This window comes from Bidens hawaiensis, unplaced genomic scaffold (assembly GCF_021521415.1).
Source record: "Bidens hawaiensis isolate Kalapana, Puna unplaced genomic scaffold, B.hawaiensis_p1.1 tig00015316_1, whole genome shotgun sequence".
Classification (NCBI taxonomy): Eukaryota; Viridiplantae; Streptophyta; class Magnoliopsida; order Asterales; family Asteraceae; genus Bidens; species Bidens hawaiensis.
In genome coordinates, this window is record NW_027492367.1 from 100,230 (window position 1) to 122,910 (window position 22,681).

Below are 22,681 nucleotides of genomic sequence, written 5' to 3' on the forward strand. Positions count from 1 at the left end.
GGAACCTTGATCACTAACAAGGTGATCAAGAATAGCAGAGGAATTTCTGAACTGCTCAAGTTTTCTATTCAGTTCCATCACTTTCACCTGGTGATCAGCAATCTGTTTTTCTCTTTCAGCTATTAGTTTGGTTTTTTCTTCCAAAACTTCATAACTTAGATCAATCACTTGAATTTTTTCAGCAAGTTTTGCTTTTAGACTTTTAATATCTTTTTCACAAGCTTTTATTTTAACTTTATAGCTATTTTCTCTTGCTTTTGTAAAATGATGATCTTCTTTTAGAGTTTTAAACTCAGCATCCAAACTAACATACTGATCAGTTATAGTTGCTAATTGCTCAGACAAGTTTTCACATTTAGAACAAGTAGGTTTAGAACATACCTCGGAGAGCTGGTCTTTAGCATCAGCCATGAAAGCTTTTTCTTCTCCAGTAGCTTTCTCACTTTCTTCATTTTCCACATTCGCCAAATTTGTCTGTTCAAAGATTTCTTCAGAATGCAAGTTCCAATTATATTCATCATCTTCTCTGGAAATCATGGCACTATAATCTTTACTACCCCCATTATGCTGTGTAGACTTGCCTTGACCACGTTCTACACGCTCATTTCTGCACTCCTTAGCAAAGTGGCCGTTTTGCTGACAGTTGTAGCATCTTACCTTCGTCTTGTCAAACCCTGGCCTTCCACCGACAAACTTTCTTTCGGTCTTTTTCATAAACCGTTTCACTCTTCTCACGATCATAGCCATCTGCCATTGCAGATCCATTTCTTCCATATCATCAGCATCAATCTGGTCATAGTCTTCATCCAACATAGCTGGATCAACAATCTTCCCCTGAATGTAGTTCTCATAGGAAGCAATAAAAGAAGCATAGAGAGCAAACTGCTCTTCAGCAGATTTGACACTCATAGGCATCTTAGAGTAGTTGTTGCTAGGAATACTTGGAGAGCAACTACTCTTGCTTGCTTGCGGTTTAGAAGCACAAGATCCACCTGCTACAAAGCAAACATCACCATTCGTGTTGACTGACACATGCCCCTCATGTGATGAGTTGGCGCCCGACTCTCTCTTCGAGTAGTAGGCAGCTGATTCAGTCTTCGAACCTGAACTAGAGTTGACTTTAGCACCATACATACCTGGATCTTGAACCTGATCCGTAGGTGTCTCCTTTCTAACCATGTTAAGCTCAAAGGTTCGGAGCTTGTTAACTGCTGTCTCAAGGTCATAGTCAGCAAAGTCTTTATCTTCTCTCATCAACACAGTATACATCTCCCATTTTGGTGGGAGAGCATCAAGAAGCTTCTCAACAATCTCATCTTCTTTGTATGCAATTGAATAGTTGCTGAGTTCAGTCATCAGATGATAATATCTGGTGATGATATCATCAAGTGATTCGTTTTTCAGATACTTGAAGACCGAGAATTGAGTTTTGAGCAGTTTGATCTTCGAAGCACGGATTCCCACATTTCCTTCAAACCGGTTCTCAAGAGCTTCCCAAAGCTCTCTTGCTGTCTTGTACTTTCTAAAAGTATGAAGGATCTCTTGTGGAAGAGCCATAGTGATAGCAGCATGAGCCTTGCTCTCGGCCTCATACATCTTTTTCTCTTCTTCTTCCATTTTGCTGTACTTTTTGATCTGATCACGACCTTCGTACTCCATAGTTGGTGGAATATAACCATCCTGGATGCATACCCACATTTTCGCATCCTGGTACTTGACATATTGTTCGAACCGATCCTTCCAAGCAACGAAGTCAGTTCCTTTAAGGAACTTTGGGGCCTTAGTAGCCGACCCTGCTTCTACTTCCATCTTAACTAACTCTGAGATGTTAATTGACGACATCTTTCTCAAAAACTAAGAAACCCGAAAAAAAATTTTTTTTTCTGAAAAGTACTGTAGGCGAAGTTACGGATAACTTCGCTTAAGTCTTAACTTCGCTGATTCTTAACTTCGCTTGAGGTAAGCGAACTTAGGAGGTAGGCGGAGTTGTAGAGAACTTCGCTTGAGTTAGGCGAACTTGAGAAGGTAAGCGAAGTTGTGGATAACTTCGCTTAACCTTATATCTTCGCCGAAACCCTACGAACAGTGACGGCAACTTCGCCTGATGAACACGAAGTTTCTGCAGATCTGATTTCTGGGTTTTTCGAGGTTTTTGACGGTGTAAAGGGTTGAATACGATGGTAGGAGGTAAGAATGACACAAAAACACAGAAAACACGTCCCGCGAATAGTCGAAACGGGACGATTTCTACACCCGCGTGAATATCCCGAACCACACAATCGAGCAATAGCTCTGATACCAATTGTAGGTCCCCGGGATGGATCTGCACGGGATATCTCGATCTACACAGGTGCGGAATCCCTGCGTAGGTCGTTACGAGCGTAGAACCCGAATCAAACAAACACACGATACGAATGAACACACGTTATATTATAACCGAAACACGTGATATAATCACTGTATACAGACTCAATACTCTCTGGTTCTCACGTCTCTCGACTCACACACACTGTATACGCCTATCGTTCTAACTCCTAAACAAACCGTAACCTAGTGTATTAATACACGACAACTTCGCCTGATATGTTCAGGCGAAGTTGTTGCTAACTTCGCTTGACTAACAAGTTCGCCTTATAAGCGAACTTGTCAGTAACTTCGCTTAAACATAAACAAAACACAATTAACATTACAGACTGGATTACAGACACTAGACTATGAACTACTGACATTATTCACCAACAGGATGCTTCATTAATATGCTATTCAAGAAGGGATGATGCATTGGTGACATGTTATTCGAGAAGGCGTGTGGGTAAGGATGCTAGCACTTCGGGTGTTCCGTTAATGTGTTATTCTAGAAGGCGTGTGAAGGGTTGTTTTAAGAAATCCGGATCTTTGAATGCACCTTCTTCCAGAAGGCGGTCTTGCAGTAAAGCTTGTTTTCAAGATGGGGAGTGTGAGTGTGCTAATGGTGACAGTTGCCAAGAAAATGATGTGGGAAGAATTGGTATGAAGCCTAATAGATATATGCTAAAGTACTACAGAGTTGGAAAAGGTAAACCAAGGCCTTCACTTTTTGTTAAGGACTCTGCTAATTTGTGTGGTGAAGGCATGACTGATACTAGGGATTGTGATAAGTTTGTTGATAATAGAAACCGCTTTTTGTTGAAATACAAGAGAATTTCAAGATCTAATCTTTCAAATCATCCAATGGAATCCACAACTTTATCTGATGCGAGGCCCTACTCTGCTTCACAATGGGAGCTTTCAGTTTTCAGGTATTCTAACTGTAGTTAGTCGCTGACAGTTGGTAGTAATGAAGTTATGTACTAATCTACTATGTATCTATATGAGTGTTCATTATCTGTTATCTATATGCATGATATGAAGCTTCTCTATAACCGCAGTTCGTTTTTGGTTAAAGATGAATATGCTCTTGATCTTTGCATTGTTGTGTCTTGTGTGTTATCTGAGGTACTTAAGTTACTGGAATTGGTGCCCAAATATGATCTCTTTCATTTACCATGCTCTCTAATAGTTTTAATCCAAGGAAAAGCTAGATATAAGGTTCTTGTTGTGTGCCTCGTGTCTACTTTAGCCTGTGTTTTAAAAGCCGTGCCGAAAACACAAGTTACATATTATATAATTGTGTCTGTCACTCTATAGTCTGATCTTTTAACCTCTTTAGTAATTGTTTGTGTCTTTGAATGTGTTAATCAGATTATTTTCTGCTACTTGCTCTTTAGTTACATTCTTTTAATTGACAATAAATAAAACTAAACATCAAAGGGTTCTCTAGTGGTCGATGTCTGTTAATGAATTGAAGTTTTGCTTAAGAGTCTACCGGTCTGGTTAGTTTAGATTTGACTATAAAACTATACTGTTGAAACCTGCTTTATTGCACTGCAAGTGTATTTGTGTTGCTAACTGGGCATACGTGTTTATATGAATATGTTGACCGTGCGTCGTGCCTCCTAATTGCCATGTGACATAGTAACTCTGTGATAAAAAATATGATGAAGGTTAAAAAGGTACATGAATACAAAGAAAACATAAGCTTTGCATAACGAAAGATTATGGCGTCGTGTGAATTCTATAATCGTTCAATATACATATATTGAGGTTCCAATTTTAGTGTGGAGTGCACACTTCTTCCAATTTATTAATCTTGGCACTAGATTCTCTAAATTCATAATTATGTTTATGCTAGTGCTATCCTACACAGCTATCCACCTTCCTAGTGGTTTTGTTATAACCTTTTTAAGTTAGATATTAGGAAAGATTGTAAATTAGTTATTGTTAGAGAAGCATCATGCTTATCAATTGCTTTATCAAGATTATATGGTTTGATTGTATGTGATAGTTTTATCAACTTATAAGTAGATTTAGTACCGGTTTTTATGGGAATATTGGTAAGTATACTTTTTAACAGACAAAAATTCTTCTCTGTTTCATAAGGTCCATTGATATGATATTTTGCCTTTAGTATAGCTTCCACTCTCCTTTTATATCATTTAATTAATTATATGAATATATTCCCGCTACCTACTCCTCATCCTAATTTCAATATTTAGGATTCCACAATTCATGAAATTTTAAATGTGTAATCACTGTATTTTCACTATGTGGCGTGCACACTTTTGAGTTTCCCCGTTCATCGTTTGCATGGGAATATTATACTAGTTATGTAATTATCATGAAAGTGCAGAAGTTATCTATGTGCTATATTGTTATGTTATACTCTATAATCTACATATACACTATTCACCTTCACATTTAAAGCTATTACTTGCAGACTAGCATTGGTTATAGAGAACTATAACTTCAAGTTCTCTTCTAATCTTTTTGGTTGTAATGTAAAATGTTATTGAATTAAAACTTGATTCACCTTGAGGTAAAATACATAGCACATTAAAATAGTCTGCCGCTCTAGCTAATGTTGATACTTCTATGGAGTATCTACTCTGTGGGATGAACTGATCAGATGATTTTTAAGGGGTAAACGTAGAAAGCAGAGGTTTGCATTTTTTGGGTGATTCATTTCCCTCGTAAGTGGTCTTCACTGATCTGAGCGTTAATTTGTAAATGCGTTGATTTGGTTTATCTAATATGTTTGCGTGCCATGTTACATGTAATACGTTTATTCAGTTCAAAGAACTTGATCACTTCTTTTTTGCTCTTTTTGGTGTTAAGAGTTTTTTAACTGCATGTTTCGATAAGGATTTCTGCCTCTCCAGATATAGGTTTTTCTGCAAAAGGTTCCATTAGAATGTGTGAGCGTTAAACCCATTACAATTGTATCTATATGCCTAGTTATGATCCATACTCGGGTGACTATGATGGTGCATCTAAACTATTATAAGGATACGTCTAAATCATTTATAATTAACCAGAGACCTCATGTTGCCTTCTTGAATGACTACACACAAATGTGCACAACACCTTTTATTGTGTAAGAAATAACCGTTAATAGTCAAGTATAAGGGATTAAGGGTGCACCAACATACCTATATGGGTGTTAGCCACAACTATCTGTAACAGTCAAATTTTATATAGAAGAGAAGCATCTGAAGTTGGTGTTTTCTTAATCATTGACCCCTCAAATTAGTGTTGTAACAAAAGAAACAAAATAACCCGTAACGTTTTCTCGAGCTGGTGACAGTGCTGCCTCTGTCGGCTAAAGACGCAGATATGGTTAAATAGATTTTTGGAATATTGGTTACTAACCGTAACCGGTTATTGGTTAAAGGGTCAAACTGGTTACGGTTCCTAATCGGTTTTTTTAATGGAAAATCCCTAACCTATGTAACTGGTTCGGTTATAACCAGTTAACTGATAACCCGAAGAGTAACTAGGACCAATTTAGTCACGTTTTCATGTTCCAATTGAACACTTTCCGTTTTTGAGTTAATCTGTTAAAAATAAATTTGTTTTCACTAACCATATTAACCTATATTCTGTAAACCGAATTCTATGTGAAAATCCCTTTAGGAACAGGCTTCTCATATACTGGTTACGGTTTGTACTTTGCACCTCTACTAGTGAGTAGTGGTTGCTGGTGTTGCTATTAGGTTTACATAAGGAATAAAATAAACATGATGTATGTCCTATTTATTAGCCGGGCATTTTGAATTTAGCCTTGAGGTCCAAATTAAAACCTAGTATAAACCTCTTTATATAGTTATATATGCAAGAAAATTTGTTAGGACTTGTAAGTTTACTAACATTTGATAAGACACCAACTCACTATAACAAGGGCATAGGGGTGTTGTTTGAGTTTCAAGTTTTTTGTTCAGGTTATTTAGGTTTTGGAATTTTAAGATGATATCTGAAACCCGCCCGAATCTCTATCAGTGTTATCTGGTTTTGGTTATTCAGGTTGTGGTTTTATCAGGTCGGGTTAATCGGTTATTCGGATTTCCATACGAATTATATACTAGTAAAATTAAAAGAAAAACGTACAATGATAAAAATAAAGTAACATAATCATCTTCACTCATAATGTAAAAAACCAAAAAATAAGGCAACATAATCCGAAAACATTAAGGAGTTATTTTACAATGGCTCAATAGATACAACCAATTAAACAATATGTTATGTGATTATATATCATCCATGTAACTAAGTTTATGTTTAATATTTGTTTATTTTTGTATTAGTGATACCAAATTAAGTGATCTTGATATGCTCTATCGTGTAACAAATATATCAGGGAAGTAGCCTACTTTTCATAATCATCTTTATTCTGGGCTATGTGGATTACACACTCACTCCAATTTTAAATCATCTTCCACCATTTGTGGACTATACACACTCCATTTCTGTTCTATATCTTTTGAGATACCGTTTCATTTTTAAAATGAATGAATTGTGGCAGTCGTGTGGATTCCACATAACTTTATAATTTATTTATGGACTGCAATGCAAACTCCATTTATGTTTTATTATATTATACGCTTGAGTTGTATTACTTTTCCGCCGCATCCAACTAAATATATGTGCTTAATTAGTAACACCACCTAAAAGTTTAGAAGATCGCACCTCATAAGTAGACAGTATAATACATACATGCTGTTAGGGGTGTGCAGCGGTTATGGGGGTTTAACCATAACCTTAACCGAATTGTTGGTTAACAATCAGTTATGGGTCAGTTTTGGTTAAGTTCGATTAATTTTTGTTTTTTTTGTTTTTTGTTTTTCCCTTTATTCTAGTTGAATTTGGTTCGGTTATGGTGTTCCAAGCTTAGTTATAGACAGTTGCAACATAAATTTAAATGTTCGAAGCTGGAAATACAGATAGAAAAGATGAAATTAGAGGTATAAAATTTGGAAAATCCTAAAAATAAAAGGTTTGGTTTCGGTTAAAGTCGGTTAACGGAGACACTTTAACTGTAGCCATAATCGCATGGTCAATTAATCATCTTCACTTAACCATAACCGTCGGTTTTGTTCGGTTATGGTTAATTTTGGTGGCTTACAATCTTACATAGTCTCCTCTTGTGGAACTGTTAGTTATTTTTATTTATTTATTTATTTATTTTTGACTGTTTGCACTTATGATACACTTTGAAGATCAAAATGTTAACTGACATGAATAATTTGAATAGGCTAAGTTGGTTTAAGGAATAATTAATAGTCAAGCTCCCAAAATTTCTTGATCAAACTAGCATGAAGAAATCAGAACACAAGTGTTAAAATAACTAACAAATGGAAGATGATCACATGTTCATCTCAGCTCATCTCATTATGTACAAGGATATATAATAACATGCTATATATATATATATATATATATATATATATATATATATATTTCATTACTGGATTTACCGGCCTGTTGCAAAGTAGATTAGTAGAAAATAATCAAGAACATTATGCAAAGGCATTTGTAAGTTGTAAGACTGTCAGCATGGGGACAGAGACAGGATTCTATCTATTTATTGGAATAAATGTAATTATTGGAGGCTTGTTGGTTGTACACTATTTTTAACTTTCTGCACTATCTACAGTTACATATAGATTATCTGGGAATGTAGAGCCACGCATACATACTATATATCCTCTATGAGGGACTCAATCTTTCACAACTTGCTTCATTTTATCACTCTCTGTGGCATAATATTAATATCTTCTTTTCTTCTTGCACCACAATGGCTGCACAAAATGATGTATGCATTCCGGTTTCTGAGGAAGATTTCGACTACTCCCAAAGGGGCCAGTGGCTTCGTGCTGCTGTTCTCGGAGCTACGGATGGTTTGGTTTCTGTATCGTCCCTGATGATGGGAGTTGGAGCAGTGAAACATGATGTCAGAGCCATGATTCTTACAGGCTTTGCTGGTTTAGTTGCTGGTGCATGTAGCATGGCAATTGGTGAGTTTGTTTCGGTATGCTTCCAACGAGATGTAGAAGTGGCTCAGATGAAGAGAGATAACAGAACCGAGAAAGAAGCGTTCCCGAATCCCGTTCAGGCGGCTCTAGCGTCAGCGGTTGCATTTATGTTGGGGGCCATGGTGCCTTTACTTGCTGCTGCTTTTATAGTGGACCATAAGGTTAGGCTTGGTGTGGTGGTGGCCACAGTGAGCTTGGCTCTTGTGGTTTTTGGGTGGATTGGAGCTTATTTAGGGAGGACTCCAGTAGTGAAGTCTTGTTTAAGGATTGTGGTTGGAGGGTGGATGGCTATGGCCATTACTTTTGCATTAACCAAGTGGATAGGCTCTACTGGACTCTAGTGTTTCCCTATGTTGTATTTTCCCTGTTTAATATGGCATGGTTGCTGTTGATATAAGAACTTTTCACATATCTCATAGTTATGCATTGGATCGAGCAGTAGCAATAAAACATGATATTTGAACAAACACCTTGCTAGAATCTTTGTTGCATTAATTATTTTTTTTAAACACGAGTACACGACTCACAAGCTTGACCCAGATCCAAACCTAACCATGGACTCGGTATTTAAACTAGAACAAAACATAACCTACTATGACTCAAACCCTTTAAATAGCTTACTAAACCTATAATCATAGACTGTTAAATCGAATACTAATACTATATATACATCTAGACCCAACAACTTGATAAACACAAATGGATTCCAACTTATCTTCAAATTCTTGATCGCGGCTTTACATGTGAAGCTAGACGTGCACAAAAAAACCGGTTCCGGAACCTAACCGGTGGAACCGAACCGGAACCGGTTCCAGTTCCAACCCGGTTGGAACAATACCCGGTTTTGGTATTTTTGTACCCGAAAATCGTACCCGGTTCTAATATTTATATGTCAGTACCGGTCCCAAACCGGTTCCTACCCGGTTATTAATTGGAACCGGTTTGGTTCGTACCCGGAATAACCGGTTCCGACGGGTTTTTTTGAAGGGTCAAACAAAAGTCAAACTAGCCGTTGGAACCGGTTCCAACGGTAATATAGCCGTTGGAACCGGTTTTTTTAGACACCAATTAGCCGTTGGAACCGGTTCCAACGGTAATATAGCCGTTGGAACCGGTTTTTGGGCCAAACCTATATATAAGTTGTTTCCATTACTTGTTTCACCACCAAACTCAAAAACAAACTACAATACTACTCCTTTTGCAAACCTCTTTTCTAAAAAATAACTATTACTAACATTATTAAAACATAAACGATACTAAACATAACATCTAAAACATAAAAAACAAAGTCCGTCGTTTTAACCCGGGAATACTTATTTTTGGGTTGTAGAGCCGGACGACTCTCCCACTTCCGTTTTTTTAGCTTCCATTCTTCTTTTCTCTCGACAATACTTATTCGTATGTTTTCGTAATGTCGAGTTGGACGCTGCTTTAAGAAACTTCGAGCAATATTTGCAACGTGCCAACTCATGTGAGTCGGTCATGAGACACAAATCGTAATGAACCCAAACATCGGGGCATCTTGTTGTTTCGATCACCATAACAACGTCATCATTGGTTGCCATTTGTTGTCGGTTTAAGGTTAATTGTGGTTTGGAGTGTGTTTTATAGTTTTTGGAGTGGTTTAACAAGTACACAAACAAACCTTGCTATTTATAGAAAGAAGATAACCTATTTATAGTTAAAAAACCGGTTCCAACTGTCTAAAACGGTTATATAGCCGTTGGAACCGGTTCCTAACGGCTATAATGTTTAAATTTAAAAAAAAACCGGTGGAACCGGTTTTTACGTAAAAACCGGTTCCGGTTCCAACCTACCCGGTTCCTAAAAGATTGCATTTTTGGGCATCGGTTCGGGTCGGGAACCGAACCGGTTCCTGACTGGAACCGGTTTCATTTTCTACCCGGTGTGAAAAAAACCGGTTCCGAACCGGTTCGGGTTTTCAAGGTGAACCCGATTTGTGCACCTCTATGTGAAGCCACCTAGATTACGATTAACTTCCAATAAACTAATCCAATGATCAACTAAAAGTAAAAAAAGAAAATGACCACCTAGTATGAGCTCTATGTCTGGAGACAATCATACGCATGCTATTCATATAAAACGATCATTGATAGAGAACACAGATGGCCGTTTATGTTGTATCTGATGGTTGTTTTGACTACCTATTGACGACCGTACGTCTTTGTGCCCATCCGATGGTTGCCTTCTTTGTGTTAGTAAATCACGGCAGCCCTTGCACGTCTATTTGGTCTGCCATTGGGCGTGTGGATGAGCATTAGCTCTGAGTGTGGGATTAGATGTCAAATGGTATGAGAATAGTTGGTCCTTAATTTTATGATTAGTTGGTGAACATGTTTATTTCTAAGTGTGCTGAAGTTAATGTCTATTTTTCCACATTCCTCTATTATTTCGATGTCACACTTAACAACTTTAGTGTGGAACTCTCCTTGTAATTTAATTAGCTTGGAATTAGATTCCCAAAAACCGATCTCATCATTTTTTTATGCAAGTGCCATCCTACACAGGCTTCCACCTTCCTAGTGATTTGTTGTGTCCTTATCTAGTATATGCTAGGGTATTATGGTACATGGTGAATTAATTGTCTAAGAAGCACCATGTTCTCTCCAATAAATATTCTATTATGATTATAATCTTGAATGGTATTAGTTAGGGAATGAGTTCGATACCGTACTAGTACCGAAAATCCTGATCTCGAAAATCGTAAATTTTTGATATTGGTACTAAAATGTTTGGTATCGGTTCGGTATCAGTATTTAAGGTAAAATTCAGGAAGTACCAGTACCGTACCCTACCGGTCCCAAAAACTCAAACCCTTGGTATCGATTTCGGTACGAATATCAAATTTGCTCATCCCTAGTGTTAGCTTCATTTTGAGATTTGTAAACGTTCACTTGACTAGCTTATACACGAAAATCCTACTCTACTAATAAACAAAAATAATGATGCTTGTGTTTTCTAACAACATCCAAATTTAAATTCCCCCTAATTTATAATCTCTCTTCTCTTTAATTTATGTTATCCATGGATAATGGGTGAAATTGATTTGATCCATGAGTTATAGCATGGTTTCTATAAAAACTTTTAACCATTAAAACTATGATTAATTGTAAAAAAAAATTGGGATCCTACAATTAAGGTTTTTTTTTGCTAAATAAATATAAAACCGAATTCTTTGTTTTTTGGAATCCGTCAATTCGAGTTTTTTTTATTTCATAAACATTTATCACATAATCAATTTCAACAAAATAAATATGATCATTTACAAAAACAACTTAACCTACAAAATGTATGAATAGGGAATGCTTGTGATAAACTACTGATGCTGTAAATAAAGAGATTTTTTCAAATATGTAAATTTGAGATTCTAGATTTCTTATCATTTGCACTATAGATTTCATTTTTTTTTATATTTAATTTTATGTCTTTATTTCAAATAACGAATTTTATTATTTTTTGCACTTAACAAATCTCATGTAATATAAAAAGTTAGCAAATCTATAAAAATACATACAACAGTCTTTATAGATGCAGAATATATAATGGAATGACAATTGACAAAATATCTTTTGGTAACATACTAACATATAATAATTGAGCAATGAAAAGTTAAACCGAAATATCAACAAAACACAATAGATAACTAAATTATAATTTATTATTAATGGAATATTGATGTTACCTGATAGTTACGCTATCAGAGTTGCTGCCACAACCATCACCGTTATCGCCACCATCACGACCACCGCTGTTACCTGACCACTAGCGCCACTACCGGCGCTGCTGTCACCATCACCTCCACCGGCATTATTTTTTTTTATTTTGGTGAATTCTCTTTATTTTGTCACTGAGTCAGCTTGAGTACATTTTTGACGTAAATGATGCTTATTTTGACAAAATATATAATATTCAAAAATTAATTTTCTTTATTTTTACCATGCACCGAGTACTCTCTGAGTAATCCCGAATACTCACAACTCCCCAGTCGGTCACCCGAGGTCCGCCTAGCGACATTTACAACCTTGGTTCTTAGCAATTGTTTTGCAAATAAAATTTGATCTTTAGTTTTAGATTATCTCTTCAGTCTTTTAATTATTCGTTTGTGACCGATTTGAATGAGGTGTCTGTTTTTTCATCCAATCTTAACTCACTAATAGAAAACTGATTTTTTTTTCCGACAGCAAATCTTTGGGTAAAAGGCGGCTTGCGATAGTTTTGCCACAAAAGTATTCGGTTGCTAACTTCATGACCTTTTTTGATGGTACCACATTTCAAAATATGTCAGTAATTGGTCTCGCCAAGGGATCATACTGAAGGCCAAAAACGTAGAAAATGAAAATAAACCACGTCAGTAATCCCTTGATATTACAAAGTTGAGATTATCAATGACAGCTGCCAATGAACCACTAACGTGGGTAAATCCAAACTTAATTAGTTAGTTAGTTGTTGTCTGTAGGAACTTATTTCCATTGGTCAATTCCTTGGCAATTTATGCATTGCTGATGACTGAGCATCCTTGATGGATCAGCCACCTTCATTAGCAGATCACCATAAGCAATTTGTTTTTCGTTAAAAATTTTATGTTATGTACTTATGTAGTTTGCAGTTTCTATGTTTCGTGTGTCATTGTGGTTCCTTCCCGAGTTTTGCACGTCCCAGTAAATACGTCCGTCAGTGTCCAATATATCACCAACGTTTAGAAAATAAACGTATATATGCGTAACTAGTACGCATATGGTATTCAACACGCCTCTCTAATTTATCATAACTGCAACTATTTACTTATTTTCTCGAATTCATTAATATTTACTGAGCCGTCCATTACTTAAAAAGTAATTGCGTCTTCTTTTACCTAAGCGTTTAAATTAAGTAGATAATAAATAGAAACACGAAAAATAATGTGTGAACAAAATCTCTCATTACTCATTAGTATTGTTGGATCCAAATGTGAAATTACTGTATTTACCCAAAGAAAATATAATTGAATTGTCAATTGTTACAAATTGTACAAAAATGGTAGCTACGCAATAAGTTTCATCGACTTCACACAAAAGCTCACAAATAAGGCATGTATCATTTTTGCAAGTATCTATAATATGAAAAAATTAATTGTATGTATTCATTGATATATTATCAATCATACATTTATTATATTTATAATGTTCCTATGTTTCTTTCATAAATCATTTTCACCTTATATGCCACTTAATTATCTCTTGTATTATAATTCACATACACTGCATAGGAAGAATGAATAACATGTTAATAGGAATGTCTGTCATGATCATATCATGTTCTATTTTAATTGGGATTTCAGAAGCTCGTCTGAAAATTGGGTTTTACAGTAACACATGCCCGGATGCAGAATTCATTGTTCGTGACGTTATTAGGGATGCAACTGACTCCGACCCAAAAGTTCCTGCACAAATGCTCAGGCTTCACTTTCATGACTGCTTTGTGCAGGTTCTTTAGTTACTCTCACTCACTATATAAGCACATAATTTTTTTGGTTTTATATGGCTTTTATATTTGATGATAATTCAGTTGAGTTTCAGGGTTGTGATGGATCGATTCTGATCGATAATGGACGGATTTCAGAAAAAAAAGCACCTCGGCATCAAGGATTGAAGGGCTTTGATGTGGTAGAAGAGGCAAAAGCTCGGTTAGAGTTTGAGTGCCCTGGTGTGGTTTCTTGTGCTGACATTGTTGCCATTGCTGCTAGAGATGCTGTTTCTATTGTATGTCGTTTATTCTTCTTCAATTACAGTTTTTTGTGTGTTTGTGTGGATGATTTGATGTTTGTGTTTGGTTGATATATATATATAGAGTTTTGGGCCATTTTATGAAGTTGAAACTGGTAGAAGAGATGGATTTGTTTCAAATAGATCATTGGCTGCCAGGATGCCTGATATTAGTGACTCAGTTAAGCTTCTTAAACATAAGTTCTTTGAGAAAGGGCTAAATGTTAAAGACCTTGTGGTTCTCAATGGTAATCTTCTCTTTCGTTTCCTCTCGCTATACATACACATATATTGGATATGCATGTATATATCTATATCCCATGCGGCCATGCAGATTTAGTGGCGATGCATAGTTGGTAGACATTTTGAGAGGTAAGAACTTGGAGACGTTTTCTAACATGTCCCATCACTCAAACACAGCATCTAAAACATGGCTGAAAAATAATTGATACTTTACATTAACCAATGGGGTTGGTGGCCCATTGACAAAGATAAAACCTTAAAAAAAAAAAGCCTAGGAGTTGGAAGATCTTGGGTAGAAGTATCCCAGATGACATAATTTCGTCATTCAATTCAAAAGAAAAAAGATCGATGGTTCCATGCATGAATGCATGGACGAACCTTTTAAGGGGCGGGAGGGGGCACTAGTCCCTCTGTTTGTTACTTTTGTTTTTTTTTCTTTATAGAAGTATAAATAGCTCATTTAAATTACTTAACACAATTTTATGTTTAAGAAAATAAATTATATGATACGTTAAACGTTTATAAGTTTCAAGCCCCCATATCTAAATGCTCAAGTTTCTGCCCCTTCTAAATTATGTATTGAAGTTCCGCCACTACATGAATGAAAAACTAAGGTTAAGTTCCTAGGCTAGATACACGAAGGTGAAACGGCCACAACATCAAAATGCTTTATAGACAATAGCTTAATTAAAAAACATGTTGGTCCTATCATTTTTTCAAAGTGAGCAATGTTCACGTTTTGCATGTACTTGCTAGGAATTTTATAAGACATTTCTAACATATATATTTGTTTTGATTCAAAATGTCAAACACAATGAGAGAAGTAATTAATTCACTATTATTTATTTACTTTATGATGACAAAACTTTTAGGTGCCCATACTATTGGTACAACCGCGTGCTTCTTCCTTATGGATCGGCTCTACAATTCCTCGCCGCGCGGTGGTCCAGACCCGAGCATAGATGAGGATCTCCTTCCAGAACTGATGGACGCCTGCCCTCCAAATGGAGACATAGATTTCAGGGTACCGATGGATCATAATAGCGGTGAAACTTTTGACACTCATATCCTAGAAAATATCAGGAACGGCTTTGCAGTGTTACAATCTGATGCGGAGCTGATGGACGATCCAGTGACAAGACGTATTCTGGACTCGTATTTGGGATTTACCAACCAATCATTCCTACCATCTTTTGAAGCGGATTTTGTCGAGTCCATGGTGAAAATGGGTCGAATCGGAGTTAAGACCGGTCGAAGAGGAGAGATTAGACGCGTGTGTAACACGTTTAATGATTAGCAGAACTGTTTCTGTTATATTTCGAAATAATAGTGAATCTATGAATGGTTTATAAACAAGTGATATTATTTAATGTTATTATGAACAGATCAGTGTAATTATATGTTATGTTGATTTGTATTTTTGTAGAGAATTTGTATTGATAAAATATATAGTTGCTTTAATGTAATCATGAGTACATGAGAAAAAATTCGATCCGTAATTAAAGTCGTAAGAAAGATATAAGTAAATGTTTTGGTATAAAAGTTCCTTATGAAATTATTACACGTTTTAATTAAGGGAAAGATTCATGTATATTTTAATCTTAACATGAGAATCTAAAAATTAATACCAATTTATAAAAAAAAATGAGAACATAAGAAACAATATCTACTACAATATCAATTTTTTTTTTTTTTTTTTTTATAAACAATGATTTATAATAACAAAGAAAAAAACCTAAAATTACAACAAAAGAATCAAAATTAAGAACAAAATAATAACAGCAAATACCAATAAATACTTATAACAGCAAATTAAAAAATCTAATAATAACAACAAAATATAATAAGCAAATACTAAAACATCTTATAATAAAAAATTAGCAAATACGAACAAAAAATAACAGCAAACACCTATAAAAATAAAACTAATAATGACAACAAATTAATTACTGTTTTGATATTAAGAATAAAATATATTTGATAATGTTTCTTTTAATTAACAACAAATGTATTTTAACTAATAATAACAACACATGTCCTTCTCAACCTTTTTGAGGCCCATCTCATCTTTTCCTTGGTTGGTTTAAGTGAATTCTTTAATTGACTTATTTTAGTATAATAAAATGTCAGAAATCGTAAGTTTCACCTTATTAAACCCAATCACAAGCTTTTACCCAAGAACAAATATAAGAACAAACAAATGTAATTAAATTTGATGAATTTAGATTTACAGTATGATGAATTTGAAACGCAAACGACAACCGGGAATGATAATATGAAATCAAATCCGCAATATGATCACAAATTCTCGTAAGATAAACGAGAAGAACCGAAAGGGAAATAATCATATACACGTTGTACACACTATTGCTTTGTACACAACGTAGCCCATAGTCTCCAACTTTAACCCAACTTATAGACCAAGTTCCAAGCCCATCAGCTGCTGGATCAACTCCAAGCCCGCTTGTCAAATATCCAAGTCTCATTAACAAGACAAGAGCAACTTAAGAAATAAAACTAAAACATACATTTTTTTAGTATACCAATTGAACTTAGATGTATTCTAACATAAAACGTATATGCTAACTTCAAATCTAACTTTGTAAATATGATATATATCAATTTACCAATTACACCTAATTACACTGGGTACTATTTTTTAGTTATATGTGTTTCAGATTTATCTGATTCATGGTTTATAATAATCAAATAGTTTTCTTTAATAACTTATGTTCGTTAATATTTTTAAAAGTTGAACATGCAGTTATATTTAATTTCTTTCTCTCGACGTGATTCAAAGTGCAGTATTCTTTTAAGTATTGTAAGCTATATGGTGTTCGTACCTTATCATACGGTACCGTGACGAACCGAACCTACTCTGGCCAAACAGCACATGTCTAGTTATTAATGTAAGCGCTACCAGTATGTGCTTTTATGGTTTTTATAGCCGTGTTTAATTTGTTTTCTCGACATTCCGACATAAATTTTGTTAAAAACATAGTTGAATTAAAAAAAATTTTGATATCGTAAGTTATATAAGTACCGGTACTTTCGTATCGATACCCTGACGAACCCGAACCAGTTAACCCCCGTCAATTTTATCTACAATGCTTGTCCACCATCATCTAGTTGGTACTACATAAGCGAATCATAATCTACTCATGAAATTTATGGTTTGACAACACACGCATGTTCTTTCCATCAACAAACTGAAAGAAAAAAAAAGATAAAGATAAAGACGCATGATATATACTGATTTACATATAGACAAATGCTTGATTTTGTGTTTTTTTTTTTTGCGAAAAAGTATGCTTTAAATCATAACGGTGTAACTTTTGATTCATCTACAACTCAAAATTAAGATCCCATCATAATTGTTCTGTTGTGAAAATAAAAAAGTGTACTTAGTTACCTTAATCCCTTAAGCCGATTGACGTAGTTCTTTCAATTACTACAAATGATTACATATATTGTTTTTTCTTTCTAAAGATATTACATGACTTTCACTCTACTCAAAAGTAGTGTTTAAATTTTGGCTTTTAAACCGATAAACAAACTTCAATATGAAAATATAGTCGTCACATGAAACATAAAAATAAAGATGGGATTATAATCACTCATGAACACATGATCTTGAAACACATTTTTACATCGTCAATAATTTTCTAAAGATATTACATGGCTTTCACTCTACTCAAAGTAGTATTTAAAATTTGGCTTTTAAACAGATAAACAGACGTCAATATGAAAATATAGTTGTCACATGAAACATTATCCTAACACACATGAAACATAAAAATAAAGATGGGCTTATAATCACACATGAAACATGATCCTGAAACACATTTTCACTTCGTCAATAATCTAAATACCGTGTCTAAGGCCTGTTGATTTCCAATTTAAAGTAGATTACAAATTCTTTTCGTATTTTGTTGATCTGCATCAATAAAACTTAGGGCTGTAAACGAACTGAACGAACACGAACAAGGCCTTGTTCATGTTCGTTCGTTAAGAAAATAATGTGTTCACAAACATTTACCGAACGAGATTTTATGTTCGTGTTCGTTCATTAAGGAAATTAATGTGTTCATGAATGGTTCACGAACACAAATAAAATCGGAAAAGCCTAGAGATTGAGACTGATGTATTCATCAATGTTAATAATGAAAGTCTGTAAGCGAATCGAGTGAACACGAAAAATGGCATGTTCATGTTCTTTCATTTAACTTTAAAAGAACACATACACTTAACTGAACAAATATTTATGTTCATGTTCGTTTATTTAAAAAGGGACATTTGTGTTCGTTTGTTTAAAATCTAAACGAACATAACTGAACAAAGATAAACGTACATACATGAACAAAGGTAAATGAACAAACAAACATATACGAACTTAAATGAAAACACCTAAATGAACACAAGAGTTTGCTGGGTTTTTCTATCTCCACCCAAGTCAAATTTCTACTAACACCTTAATCTACTAATAATAATTAATATGAATCATATTAGCCAATAGAATTTTAGCTTTAGATAGTTATTCATTTTTCTTTTTCCTTTCTTAATTACTTTAGTTGACCAGGTATTTACATATATATGCTATTAATTTTTACTCCCGCCAACTTAACACTTATCACCCATCGAACAACAAATTTTCAAAAAAGAAAATTAATTATTCTATTAATCTTATAAAAGGAACTTTTCTCAATACCAAATCACTCCAAATATTGCAAAATCAGTTATCGGGATTTCATTCTTTGTTATTTGCATCAAGATTGTTTAGTAAGCCAAAACTCCTAGTTGTTGATTATCTTTATTTACAAAAAATATGATATTTTAATTTATTTTATATCCAACAAAAACCATATCATTCAAAAACGTCAACATGTATATGCAACATCTAGAATCTTATAAGCAACACAATCCTTGTAGTCGCAATAAAGCTTTCATACACATAGAAGATAATTGTTAATTTTTACCTCATATTTTTGATGTCATCAATTATGTTTATATAAGAAACATCATTTTGTTTGTATCAGTGTTAAATGATTTATAATTAAGCCTTTAAAGACTTTGGGTTAAGAGATTTTGTATTCAAGTCTCATATACGACAAAAAAATGAAAAGAAATTCGTCGTTAAAAATAACCTTACGTGAATTATGATTTATAATTAAATTGTAATTTTTACCTCTGTAATTTATAAATTTATATAATATGTTTGCGTATAACCATTATAAATTATGTTACTTGTCAGTTGAGAGATTTTTAATCTTTTGAATGACATTAATATAGTTTTTGTTTTTAACCAAAATTATCTTTTTTAATAGCTGAAAATTTAATATGAACAGGAAAAAAATTGAAAATAGGAAAAGGATATTAAAGAAAAGATTACATAATAATTAAAGAAAGATTGTATTTATTTATAATATTTTAATATGATATAATAATGAAAATAGATTAGGGTGTTTTATGCCAAGGTGCATAAAGTAACACCATTAACTTTGAGAATAGAGTATAGATATCATGGGAACTCGAACTTCATTTGAGTTGAAGAAACACTAATGGACCCCGGGCAGATTACGGATAATATGGGGGTTAAATAGATGTTTCCCACGAGGGGTTGGATCCGGCAAAGATGGTTCTTCTGATAACCTGCAAAACAGACACCGTGAGCTCGTCACTGAGAAGGGAGGGGTTCCTCCTTGTGACCACCCTCCAGCGTGAGAATCAGACTAGATTGCTCTTGAATATAAGTATATATTAAGAGATTGCTAGAGCAGATATCAGGTATAATATGTAAGATACGAGATAGTATATGATAAGATGAGATGATCATACCATTTGGGGTATTTATAGCCGAAGGTAGGTTTCCAAGAAGGTGTAGCCGGCTGAATAGTATTCCTGTTCTACCAACTGTGGCCTACGCACGTGCCATGCTGGTAGTTGGTGGATAGGCAGCGGCTGACAGTGACCAGGCCTGCTGTGTACTATTCCTTTTCCACCAACTGCAGGCTATGCACGTGGTATGACAGGAGTTGGTAAGTAGGTAGCGGCTAATAGTGACATACAGTACAAGAGCATGCTGCTCGCCATACTGTTGTCAGTGAGCTGTCATATCTTTGGTCAGATCTTTTGCCCATACCTCGTCAGGTACAGTACAAAAGATCTTTCAGTACCGTACGGACTGGCTCATTTGGGCGGGAGTATTCCCCCTCCCGCCTTTGTGCGGGATTGTTCCCGGCTTGCTCATTCCATCTTCAGGTGACTACTGAATTCTTATGAGTGTTAAGCCTTGTGCGTGTAGCCTTGCTGCGCGGGTAGCCTTCCCTGATGGCTGGTATCCGTAACTGCGGGAACAGGCGGAGTACTTGGAAACCATTGGGAGGCGTTTCCTGCTGGAACAGCTTGCGTACTGCGCGTAAGGACGTCACGTCTCAGAGCATGGTGGGTCCTGCCGATCCAGTTGGTTTCTGCTCAGACGTCTCTCTTTGAGGTGTCTTGCGAGTTTGGTCTTTGCGCAGACGTCCCTCTTTGAGGTGAGTCTTGCGGGTCCAACTGCGCAGACGTCTCTCTTTGAGGTGAGTCTTACGGGTCCAACTGGTCTCTGCTGGGACCTACCTCTTCAAGTCCCCCCAGTCCAATGTTCTTCTCATGAATGTTTAATAAAGTGAAGTGAACTTTTGGACTTAAGCAAAGGGTTTTTGAAAAGGTTTTAGTTTTAAGGTTTTCCATGGGGATTTTTCCCGCGGAAGTCCTAATGTCACTTGCAGAAATTCCCGACTTTCCTGCTTGATTTTTGGGTATGATGCGGGTAGGTCTGTAACCTCCTCGCGAGTTAGGAGCGTTGAGTCCTAGTTGTGTGGATTCTCCATGAGGTTTTGGTAGTTTTGAACATAGTGATCAATTATGTTAAAACCATCAATTCCATCTTGAAGCTTCAAACAATCTAGTTCTCGACGTTCCTGCTATGCGGGGATGTTATTCCCGTTTCCGCAAGCATTGGCCCAGAAGATCCTTCTTGATTCATTTCCCTGCGGAGTGCTAGGTACGTGAAGGGTTTTGCCTTAACACTGTACTAGCACCCGTCTTATAGTTACTTTACTTCCAGGGTATTCCTGGCGTCAATTCCCTGCAGGTGCTAGGTATGTGAAGGGTTTTGCCTTGACACTGTACCCGCACCCGTCTTATAGTTACTTGGTTGCCAAGGTAAGGGGTATTTTCCCGCTTACTTTTGAATCTTTGGGACTTGCGTTATAAACGTTACATGACTTGCGCATGCATATTTTAGTTTATTTTAGCAATTTTCCCAGTGTTTTGGATAAGTTAACCGTTCGACGCGCGGTTGTCAATAGGTTCGGTTTCCTCTCATGATTTGTGCGGTTAGGACCGGCACTTTCATTTAGTGAGATGACCAAAGTTTACCCTTGACTGACCTGCGTGAAGGTTTGCCGTTTTTTGGGTTTATGCGGGTTTTACCGCCTTCCCCACGCAACGGCTTTCTCTCACACTTATGTATGCGGTGAAGACCGGCATATCCGTGTGGAAAGTTAAAAGTATAAATGTAAAATCATCAGCGTCGATGTTCTAAGGAGAATCATTTCCATTAGAAGTGGCTCTGGGCCTTTTCTTTACAAATTTGGAATTGATCTACATGTAACATTTGCGTAATTGAGCTCCGTTCCATGTTCGTGGGAGGGGAGTGCCATCGAGCCTTTCGAGCCGGTATGCGCCCTTTCCCAGTACTTGTTAGATAACGTACGGACCTTCCCAGACAGGGGTCAGCTTTCCTGGGCGCTCTTGGTTCGAAGCCTCGTTGTTACGCAATATGTAGTCTCCTACATTGAAGTTGCAGAGTTTTACCCGCGTGTTGTAGTACTTTTGCATTTGTCGTTTGTAGTTCTCTTCACGCATTGCGGCTAAGTCTCTGCGTTCCTCAGTTAGCATAAGGTCAAACCGTCTTTCCGCATCATTGTTCTCTGGTTGAATCATGACCCTTGGTGAGGGTAAACCAATTTCGACCGGGACCATGGCTTCAGTGCCATAAGTGAGGTTGAACGGGGTTTCTCCCGTACTTGCCTTTTTCATCGTTCTGTGTGCCCAAAGTACGTGTGGAACTTCGTCTACCCAGCCGGATCTGTGTTCCAATAGTCTTCTCTTTATGCCGTCGACGATGCTCCTATTTTCTCTTTCCACCTCACCATTACCCTGCGGGTGCGCCACCGAGGTAAAGGTGTGGGTGATTTGAAGTTCTTTAAGCCACTGTTGTAGCTTCTTGTCAGCAAAGTTGGTGCC

The 22,681-nt window shown here is 35.9% G+C and overlaps 1 protein-coding gene and 1 pseudogene across 1 annotated transcript; both read left to right on the top strand.

The window, feature by feature from the left end:
• Window positions 1–8,149: 8,149 nt before the first annotated feature.
• LOC143548900 (vacuolar iron transporter homolog 4 pseudogene) lies at window positions 8,150–8,752 on the top strand (annotated as a pseudogene).
• Window positions 8,753–13,658: 4,906 nt separating this feature from the next.
• Window positions 13,659–15,689, top strand: LOC143548901 (peroxidase 43-like). The gene is made up of 4 exons (XM_077039944.1): window positions 13,659–13,871; window positions 13,964–14,146; window positions 14,235–14,397; window positions 15,265–15,689. Exons 1-4 carry the CDS (start codon window positions 13,659–13,661, stop codon window positions 15,687–15,689), a joined length of 984 nt encoding a protein of 327 aa, XP_076896059.1.
• Window positions 15,690–22,681: the final 6,992 nt, after the last annotated feature.